This window comes from Rutidosis leptorrhynchoides, chromosome 2 (genome assembly GCF_046630445.1).
Source record: "Rutidosis leptorrhynchoides isolate AG116_Rl617_1_P2 chromosome 2, CSIRO_AGI_Rlap_v1, whole genome shotgun sequence".
Lineage (NCBI taxonomy): Eukaryota > Viridiplantae > Streptophyta > Magnoliopsida > Asterales > Asteraceae > Rutidosis > Rutidosis leptorrhynchoides.
Window position 1 is genome coordinate 184,635,577 of NC_092334.1, and position 11,292 is coordinate 184,646,868.

Here is an 11,292-nt window from a genome sequence, read left to right on the forward strand (position 1 = left end):
ATAACTAAACAAAATAAATATTAACCGTTATAATTATTTATATACAAAATTAATATATATGTACAATGTAATATAAAACATAATATAAGTATACTTTTCAAAAATGAAATTTTGTGATTTACACTATATGTATTAATAAATATACAAATGATATAGGTTCGTGAATTCGAGGATAACCCTGCATTGTTCAATATAGACATATGTATTTTTACTACAAAATACATTTGGTGAGTTTCATTTGCTCCCTTTTACTCTTTACATTTTTGGGACTGAGAATACATGCGCTGCTTTTATAAATGTTTTACAAAATAAGCACAAGTTCATGAAACTACATTCTACGATTGTTTTGTTATACCGGATATCTGTAATTATTATTATGCTTGGTAACCTAAGAATTAGTGAAAAACACTAATTGACGCGAATCCTAAAGGTAGATCTACGGGCACCAACCACCCCCATTTTCGAATAGTGGAAATGCTTTAGTACTTCGAAGGGTTCTTGTCATACATTTGAATAGTGGAATGTATGATGCCAGATATGTTAAGCGCTCTATGTTAAGGTCGGTTACCAGGCGACTCATCGTATGAATGATTTTTGCAGTTGTAATGATCCTGCACATTTAATTAAATGAAATCTTGTGGCTTATTAAATATTATGGTTATTATATAGAAATTAAACCTATGAACTCACCAACCTTTTGGTTGACACTTTAAAGAATGTTTATTCTCAGGTATTAAAGAAACCTTCCGCTGTGCATTTGCTCATTTTAGAGATATTACTTGGAGTCATTCATGACCTATTTCAAAAGACGTTACATTCGAGTCGTTGAGTTCATCAAGATTATTATTAAGTCAATTATAGTTGGATATATTATGAGATGGTATGCATGTCGTCAACTTTCGATGTAATGAAAGATTGTCTTTTTAAAAGCGAATGCAATGTTTGTAAAAATGTATCATATAGAGGTCAAGTACCTTGCGATGTAATCAACTGTTATGAATCATTTATAATCGATATGGACTTCGTCCAGATGGATTAGGACGGGTCGTTTCACGTATAGTCTCATTCGACCCAGAACAGCCCCAGAAATAGCAAACGTACTGGCTGGTCGACTCATTTTTTAACAGCACTTTTAATAATATGTACAAAACTTTGACCGAGTGTGTAGGGTTCAAGAAAAATCGAAATGACCCGATTCTTGAGTCTAATTTTCGACGTCTACAATCCTATCAACCCAGGTTTTTAATTACACCTCGTTAACCGTGTCAAAAATGTACTTTTTTAGCCTATCCCGAAAGGTACCTTATTTTAATCCTAACTTTTGACTCACAGATTGAATCCGCGTGATATCTGAATAAAAACTTAATAATTTTTCAAACTCTTTTCAAATATCATCATATCAAGAACAAATTGTAAACTCAAATTTTCCAGAATCTCAATTTCAAATACGAATTTTCAAACCGAATTCAATTAATCATAACTTTTGATCTAGAAATCGAATTCAAGCAATATCTATATGAAAAATTAACTATTTTTCAAGAGCTATTCAATTATACAACTTTCATATAAAGATTATAACATATTCATATTAGTATCATACAATATAAAAACGGAATTTAACAATAATTCATCAAACGATCATATTATCGACTAAAATCAAGCATACAAATATGGACTTGAGCACTAGACACTATACCTACCCTAATATGTCACAAAAACATGAAAACCTAAAAATTAGAGTTTTTAAAACTTACCCTAATCAAGAAATTGTTGGTATGGAGGTGTAGAGCTTGATGAGAGGAATCCGAATACGTAAACGATTTTGTGATCAAGCTAGTTTTGATGAAGAATAAGAGGAAGGAAGTGAAAGATGAAATGGGTGTTCTTGAGGGAGGAAGAAGAAGAAATACGTGTGTGTTTGATGAAATGAATTTGGATCGGATATATAATTAGATTAGGTAAGTCACGGTTTAAGTTAGGTACACACGGGTATTAATGTGTAGTCATGGGTATAGATATATCATGGGTGTAATAATTAGGTAAACACGGGTATTACTGTATAGTCACGGGTTATAATTAAATTTTTATCTGTTATCTAAAACTCAATGTATTTTGTCTTAACATGTTTCACTAATGGATAAATTTTAAATTTATAAAAAAAATACATCTAAACATATTATTCGAAACATTTTATTTTTAATTCCAATCAATTATTAAGATTATATTTAAATATTACTTTTATATTTAAATTATATATTAAAGTAATTATAATGTTTATAAATCATGTGTTACGTAATTTATGGGAGTAGATGGCAAGTGGGTCACAAATTTTGTATCCATTCATTATATAATATATAATAATATAATAATAAACTGAATTATTAGTTTGAATTATTAAATCAAATTATTAAATTTAATTATTAACTCAATTATTAGTTTGAATTATTAGTGTATAAAACTATGCACATACATGTAGAAACGTTCGCATAATATGCGTATAAATACTGGTTGAATACCAATAAAAATATAAGTATTATCATCCTACTTAATTAAAATGATTTTTACAACTCAATTGTTATATAGCATAATTATTAAAATTAATAATCATACGTTTTGTTCTCTTAAAATATATTTTTCTCGATTTCACTAACCGTAGTGTTTAAAAAAATGTAACCAATATTAATAATAGTATAAAAAAAATTACATACAAAATTGTAAATTTTAAGTAACGGTTGTTAAGTCTTCAACGAAAAGTTATCGAAAAAAGTCGGGTTATTACAATAACCTATCTCGATCACGCAATTTTTCAACAGCTTTACCTATATCACATGTACACAACTTGCATGGAAAAGAACGATAAGGGGACTATATATATACAGACACGTATTCTATCTCTGTACTAATTTGTAAGCAATAAGGACTTCTAAACTATTGGGTTATGTAAAACAATTTTTCCCAACACAAATAATATGAGAAGCCCAAATAATAGTCCAGTATATCTCAACAGATATCAGCATATTTGTTATCGTCAAAAGACTAATCACTAAAAAGTTATAATCAATTCTATATAGCAGACCCGGCCCGAAGGGGGTATAACCTGTACATTTGCTCAGGGCCTAGTCTTTTTGGTGGCCTAATATTCTCTTATGTTTACACACGGGCCCAATATTCTCTTTAGTTTACACAGAAAAATTACGGGCACAACACTAGATAGATATTATTGGGCCGAAATAAAGTCAGCCCAACTTAATTCTTGTTTGTTTATGACCAAAGGACGTTTAGTTTATAGAGTATTTATCCTACCACATCCACAGATGTGAGATGAAAAAGACGTTAGTTTAGAATTTCAATTAACAGATTGTTTCCAGTTTTCTTTCACACTCGCTAAACTTGGCACCCAAATCTCATCTTGTATATAAAGTGAAAAACTAATAAGCAAAGTGAATAATATTCTTGCACAAGTGAGAAACTAATTGTGTTATTTACGATTTACATGCTGGTATATATAAAATCTTCTAAATAGTCAAAATTCTTGTATAATATTTTGACACAATATTATTCATTAGTTATCACAATACGTAATTGTAATGTTATATTCATTATGTTTATTGATATAGCGTTAGTTTTCGTTTTTTTGTAAATAGCTTATATTATTCGTTTAGGACTTAAGAGCCTATTTTTTTGCCTTGCTCGGGGCACCTAAATTTTCGGAATCGGGACTGCTATATAGCAATTAGTATGTTGTTTATTCACCGACAAAGGTTTTATTAAATCCTTTTGAAAGGTCAGAAAAATTATATATCTTAGTCCAACTTAAACTTTATTCGCTGTTGTCCCCATCAATCCGTCTGCAAAATAAGAATACTAATTGAAGACTTTGTAGTTAAAAAAAAAAAAAAGTGACCATAGAGTACTACACCTGGCAATTGAGACCCATATCCTCAAATTTGGGTCAATTGGGTTAAGCTTTCCGGTCAATTGGGTCTTGAGAAAAATTAGGTCCGACAATGTAAACTAAAACCCAAAAAAAAGTTCTAATGAGTTTCTCTTCAACCTATTGGGTCATATACTAAATATAAAGAAACGGGTCAAATGGGTCAAATCCTAAAACTCAATAGAGTGACAGGTCAAATGGGTTTTGTAAATGGATCAATTGGATCGACCATAACAAGTTTCATTTATAAAAGTATTCATGGTTACATCATTTATTATGTATATTTATATGTTTTTATGTATAAAATATATAAATAATACATAATAATAACTAAAATAATATAATAAATGTAAAAAATCCAATATAAAAGTATATGACCCCTTTTACCCGTTTGACCCATTTGACCCATGACCTGTTTCGACCCATTACCCAAACCAACCCGACCTGACCCAATTTGACCCGTTTAAATTTTTTACCCATTTGACCCATGACCCATTTCAACCCAAACCCGTTTTGACCCGTTACCCAAACCGACCCAACCTGACCCGTTTTCCAGGTATACCATAGACTAAAGAACAATTTTCTCCCATCGATACAGATTTCCAATTAAATACCATTTCCAACCTTTAATTTTCTTAAGAATATATATATATTAGACTTGATTAAGTGGTAGTAAGTGTCCATGAAGTCTCAATCTGGCCGAAAAGAAAAAAGTTACAATATTAATGGACCAAGTAAAACTAATCCTAGGTGGTGGTCACTAGGACCATGTGGTTTCATAACCATCTTTGGGACTTATTTTATGCAAAGTTTGATGTGCATTTTTTATTCAGAATTAATCCAAATCGCTTTTATAGTAATATAAAGCTTTAAAAATTAAACTAATTATCTTTTAATTTTCAAAGGATAATGTCATAATTTTATATTAATTTAATTAAAAAATAATAATACGAAATCTTTCGTAAAAGAAAATATTAATCTCTCCTAAATTGTAAAATCTTCTACATAACATTCAAATTTTAAAGCATATTGTACAACTTTTATATAATAATTGTATTTTAATTTTAAAAAAAAAATTAAAAGACATTTATTATTAAAAATATAAATATTCAACTTTGAGCGAACTTTATTATTATTGTTTACTTTTAATATAATTATTATAATTATTATATTATTCATATTCAAATATTCAAATATGGTTTCATTTTACGAAATTAATTACGTTACATATGTATGCGAAAATACATGTCTCTATATATTTGTAAAAACAAAGATAAGTTTCTTAGTCAAACGGGTCATTAAAATAAATGACTTTAACATTTACATTCACTTAAAATCTAACACAAAACAAACCCGTGATTTCACGGGTCATTTCACTAATAGTAGTAATAATAATCATGTAGTTAGTAGTTACGGAAAATGGATCTTGAACACAATTCAGTTGCTTTTTCTATTTTCTACTTTACATTACCAAGCACATACGAACTTGAAGAATCATGTTGTTTGGTAACCATAATAAAGAACTTCATTTCAATTAAAAAACGGGTAAGACAAAGTAGGTTTTCCTGTTCAGATCAGCATAACAAGAACATGTTCCGAAACTGTAAAACTTATGTAAAAGCCATCATAAGAAACCAACTTAATACTTTTACAAGCATCCATATCAACTGATGATTATCATCACTAATCAGAAGTCACAACTCAAAATAATCATAATCGTATATTCATATTCATATATATCATAGAAAACAGATTCTTTATAAGTAGTATCCTATATTGTAAGTGACAAATTAAAATCTTAAAAGCAGAGACTGAGCATGACTACCTAATTACTGCTAAAAGATGGGGAGATTAAAAAAAAAAAAAAAAAAAAATTAAAAAAGCATTGTTTTTTCCCTTTGAGAGGCATACCAATCATTTAATAATCCCAAATCAAAACACATAATTACAAACTTGGGCATGATTCCATCTCAAAGTGAAAAACACATGATCTTGAAAAACTCAAGAATTGAGGTAAGGATAAAATGGTAATTTGCCATTAAGCAGATCTGTTCATTTCAAGATGAACCTCAGGGGTTTCCATAATACTTTCTAAAGAAGGTTTCCATCCTCCAACACTTTTCACATTCATTCTACTCTTTTCAATTTCACTCAAAACATCTTCTAATCTCTTACCTTTTGTGATCTTCAACTGCAATAACAACCACTCAAGTTCATCTTTTGTTAATACCAACTTTACCCTCATTTTACTACTTTCCATTCCATAACCACCCCTTGTTTTCAAAGGTTCTTGTTTTTCTTGTTCCACCATCTGCAAAACTTGTGCCTTTTCCTCTGTGTGCTTCTTTTGTACACATGTTTCCATACAATTTCCCATTATCAAAAAATCAAGAAAATGAATCTTGAAAATGGAAAACAAGTCTTATAATTTTTCTTCTGGGCCCTTTTCAAGAAAGTAAGTTATTTAACTGAAAAATACAAGCTTTATGTAAATTATGATGAGCAAAGGGATTTGGAGAGAAAATTGAGGAGTTGGTAGAGTGTGTCAACTAATGCATGTGAAGGGTGGGGAACAATTGGGTACATGCAGGTGACAAATAACAAATTTATTGTCTTTTTTAGTAGACCAATGGCTCACTAAAGCAAGGTGATTATTTTAATCCTTTCTCTCCAAAGATATGTTCTTATATATATACGGAGTACTAGTATATATTTTAAATTAGATGGATAATATATCACTACTGGAAAAACCCCAATTGGGGACAACAAAATTTTGTTTTTAGGGACGACATGTCGTCCTCAATAATCTTGCGGGACGACATGTCGTCCCCATAAAGTCGTCCCCAGTGTTCTGTCGCGAAAAGTTTTTCGGGACGACTGATTTTTTTTTAGGGACGACGGTGGGACCCACTTTGACTTTTCAATTGTTAATCTTGTCCATTTTTTGGGGACGACTTTTAGGGACGGCATGTCGTCCCTAAAGAAATAATATTAAAAAAATCATTTTTCCAACGAATTAATAATTATAATATTTTTAATCTAATTGGGACGACTCTTTAGGGACGACATGTCGTCTCTAAAAAAATAATATTAAAATATCCTATTTTCATTCTAAATAATAATAATAATATTAAAATGTAATTGGGGACGACAAAAGGGTACAACATGTCGTCCCCAATAAGCTGTTATCGTTTTTGGGCCGATTAAAAACTGCTTTTCCAGCCGTAAAAACGGCACATTTAAACCAAATCAAAACCTGTTGCACAAAACACAATATATTTCACAAACACAAGCTCAACATTAATTAAAACATGTCCGAAACATTATCCAACCGTTACAAACTTAATCCGAATACTAAAAGATTACAATCCGACACAAAGTTTACAACCTTAAAACATTATCCAAAGTTTACAAACTTAAACCAAATCCGAATAGCAAACAAACTTACAAACTTACCTTGCTTCATCTTCATTTTCTTCATCACTTTCGCTTTGAGACGCACCACTTTCTTCCATGTCTTCATCGTCATCACCTTCGTCTTCACCTTCGGTTTCTTGAGTTTGATTGGGGGTTGGGAAAAAAGATTGCCATTGGGGCGGGATTGCCATATTGTTAAAGGCAAAAGTATCGTATACCGCTTCCTTTAGCAATGGGTTTTCGGAACCCGGTGGTGGTGGTCGTCTTGTTTGACAAGTTGATGATGAAGATGATGTACTAGCCGATCCGGGTAACGTTTTACCCACTCCGCGACGGTACCCGCGACGTTTGCCTAAAACTTCCAACATAATGACTTCATCACTCCTTTCCGGATATTTTTCTTTTAATTTCAACATTTTTTCCTACATAGTTAACAAATATTATTATTAGTATTATCATATAACAATACGACAACCCATATTCACCATTTGACCCATATACACATATACATATACTTATATTGACCCATATTGACTAAATGACTCAATTGGGGACGATTTTAATCCACATTGACCCCAATTGACCATTTGACCCATATTGACCATTTGACCCGTATATACATATACATATACTTATATTGACCCATATTGACTAATTGACTCAATTTAACCCAATTTTAACCCATATTGACCATTTGGCCCACATATACATATACATATACTTATATTGACCAATTGACTTCATTTAAATCAATTTTAACCCATATTGACCAATTGACTAAATTTAACCCAATTTTAACCCAATTGACTTTTGTTGACTTCGTTTGACTTATATATATATATATATATATATATATATATATATATATATATATATATATATATATATATATATATATATATATATATATATATATATATATATATATATATATATATGTAAGTACTTACGTGGTTCACCCTAGCTTTATCCCCACTCCATCCACCTTTCTTAAAAGTGTGGTTGTTCTTGAAGTTTTCGATAAGACTCGGAGGATCCAGAGAGGCCTGCAAACACATATTATAACCGTAGTAGCAAGTATATCTAACAAGCATGGCAATCATAATATAACATGCTACTCTATACTATATACTCCAGTTAGTCCCACTCACCGATTCCGGCAATACTCAGTAGTCTAATATCACTGAGTCTTCTCCTCGTCTGTATCACCTGAGAACAATACTCACAAGTTAGTAAATCATATTTCAATTACTAACATATATCACAATATTCAAAATCACTTGTATAATATATATATATATATATATATATATATATATATATATATATATATATATATATATATATATATATATATATATATATATATATATATATATATATTGTAACACACTTCATATCAAATGGGCGGGTCAAAGTCAAAATGGGCAAACACACCTCGCACGAATCAAAAATACCTAAATACGGGTCTTTGGGACAATTATGACCCAAATGGGTCATAATTTCCCACTTTTAACCAAAATAAGTCCAAGCCCCAAATTTAAAATATCCAAACATGTGCATGTATTTACTACACCCACGGGAACATCTAATAATCAATTAATAATCATTTTGACACAATTAGTCCAAATGGGTCAACGGGGTCAAAATGGCCGATTCACACATATTTGCATACACATATACTCTTATATATATGTGTGTTAATATTTTAATATATATACCCATATATACACATCAATATATATCAATCTATATATACACTTATACATGCACATATGTACACACACTTTGTCCGAAAAAGCGGGTCTCACAAATTACACAATATACACTAAATACGACACAATCATATAAAACAATCACACTTAAATATTTAAAGACCCAAATCAAAATCCACAAATGGGTCACGGGTTCAAATGGGCGATCTAATCATTAAAATATAAACATATTACACACAATTCATAATTATGGCCACGGGTTTCGGGTCACTACCAACCGAGCATTCCGTATAAAAAGTCCACTTATATAATTTATAACCCAAATTTAACTCACCATTATGGTCACGAGTTAAAAGTCAGCAATCCACACTATTTACATACTTATACCATTTACAATCCAATTATAACTAGAAAAATGGGTCATAGTCTAAAAACGACGAAACCAATCACTACTAAATTAACACGAACGATTCGGGGTCCAAACGGGTAACCCGAACCATCTCGCGTACCAAAAATCGACAAACACCGCCACCATCCGTCAACCGCCACCACTGGCCACCAGCTGCCGCGGGCAGCCGTGGTGGCAGTGGTGGCAGCCCACCGAACAGCAGCAGTAGCAGCTAAAAGCTGCTGTCCACTCCCATGGTACACCAATTTTTTTTAGCTATATTCAAACCCAAAATTATTTGCTAGCAATTATTCAACTTAAATCTAACATTTATCAAGCAATTTCATCACCAAAATCAAAAGATTCAAGCACCCATTTGCATCATTTAATAACAAATAGTAAAACCCTAAATAAACATAGATTAAGCATAAATTAAAGACAAACCTTGATGCTAGATGTTAAAGGAAGCACGAATCATGATTGAAAGCTTTCAATTTTATCATCCTCTTCAACAATAAAAACTAGGTCTTTCAATGGTGATGGCGAGTGGTGCGTGACAGAGACGAGAGGGAGAGAGATGAACAAACCCACAATTTAATCTTCAATTACATCTTCATCATCAACAATTTTGGCTAGGCTTTAGTGTTTGTGATGTGTGTGTTTTTATTTGATCTAGATAAAAAGAAAATAAAACAATGTACTGGAACCACAAAAACCACGAGCAGTTTTACTTAATTAAATGGGTTTTAAACCCATTCCCGATAATACACGGGTATTTATCTGTTATCAGATATCTTTCGTATTTAATTCAGCAAAGCATACGATGTCATAATTAAATAATATAACCTGTTTCGGGACCCTGGTCATAAAACGGACCCAATGGTCTAACAATTAATTATAAATAATTAATAATTATATATTTCATTAAAATTCACTTTAACACTCCTAAAGGGCAAAAAGGTAAATTTCACCTAGGCCCGATGTCAGGATGTTACACATAGGGATTTGAACACATGAAACTCACACGGTCTATTTGGCCCGTCCTCATATCTGTCAGGCCGATTAAATCTCGTTTGTACTCCTTCAAGAGACATTGAACATGTTGTTAACGCTTCGTCGGCAACGTACCCCTCTGCTATAGTTGAACTTTCTAGGTTTTTTGGTTTTATCAACCTTACCATTGAATTCTAAGCTTTGTCTGTAAGGGTGATTCATTTCAAGGTTCATTTCAAGGTGTATGTCTTCTCGTATTACCACACGTAATACACGGGCACTGACATTTACCAATATCATTTAAATGGTTTTCACACCTCGCAATAAACGCGTTAAGACCAGTAAGAAACTCACTACTAACTCGATTTCGTAATCCAATCCAATTCTTATCAATCGTCATATAAACTACACAAATCAAGTGAACTTCATCATTTTCACGTTAAGACCAATAAGCATATTCATGTTAACAATTTACTGAGTTAATAAAATTAATAATCTAATATCCATCATGTATTTGTTTCATACTCCGTTCTACGTATTCTAATTTTGGAAATGATAAAAGATAATTGTGTAGGGTTGATAGCGAGTATCTTTCAAAACATAAAGGAGGAGTTGAGTTCAAAGTATAAACTTAAAGTACACAAGTACACCTACTTCTTCTCTGATTATTCTCCCCTGCATCACCATTATATATATATTACATAACAGATATATATTATTATTATTGGTGGAACTAATTATTATTATTATTATTATTATTATTATTATTATTATTATTATTATTAAAACTCTAATTGTTGTAATATATTAGTACTACTGTAGTGCAAGTTGGTTTAATGTGGGAC

The 11,292-nt window shown here is 31.1% G+C and overlaps 2 protein-coding genes across 2 annotated transcripts; both read right to left on the minus strand.

The window, feature by feature from the left end:
• Positions 1 to 5,972: 5,972 nt before the first annotated feature.
• Positions 5,973 to 6,311, minus strand: LOC139888467 (uncharacterized). The gene has a single exon (XM_071871474.1). The coding sequence runs from the start codon at positions 6,309 to 6,311 to the stop codon at positions 5,973 to 5,975; it is 339 nt and encodes a 112-aa protein (XP_071727575.1).
• An 890-nt stretch (positions 6,312 to 7,201) lies between these two features.
• LOC139888468 (uncharacterized) lies at positions 7,202 to 10,747 on the minus strand. The gene is made up of 4 exons (XM_071871475.1): positions 10,583 to 10,747; positions 9,535 to 9,696; positions 8,302 to 8,397; positions 7,202 to 7,773 (listed from the first exon to the last, which is right to left on the minus strand). The coding sequence occupies exons 1-4, from the start codon at positions 10,745 to 10,747 to the stop codon at positions 7,387 to 7,389; spliced, it is 810 nt and encodes a 269-aa protein (XP_071727576.1). The 3' UTR covers positions 7,202 to 7,386.
• Positions 10,748 to 11,292: the final 545 nt, after the last annotated feature.

Excerpts from the sequence above, each read along its gene's own strand:
- LOC139888468 (XM_071871475.1), bottom strand. The coding sequence starts at position 10,747 with ATGATATTGGTAAATGTCAGTGCCCGTGTATTACGTGTGGTAATACGA. Across the intron at positions 9,697-10,582 it reads AGTTCAACTATAGCAGAGGG|CAGCTTTTAGCTGCTACTGC; the intron begins GTACGTTGCCGA and ends GGGAGTGGACAG. Across the intron at positions 7,774-8,301 it reads ATAAAGCTAGGGTGAACCAC|GAAAAAATGTTGAAATTAAA; the intron begins GTAAGTACTTAC and ends TTAACTATGTAG.
- LOC139888467 (XM_071871474.1), bottom strand. The coding sequence starts at position 6,311 with ATGGGAAATTGTATGGAAACATGTGTACAAAAGAAGCACACAGAGGAA.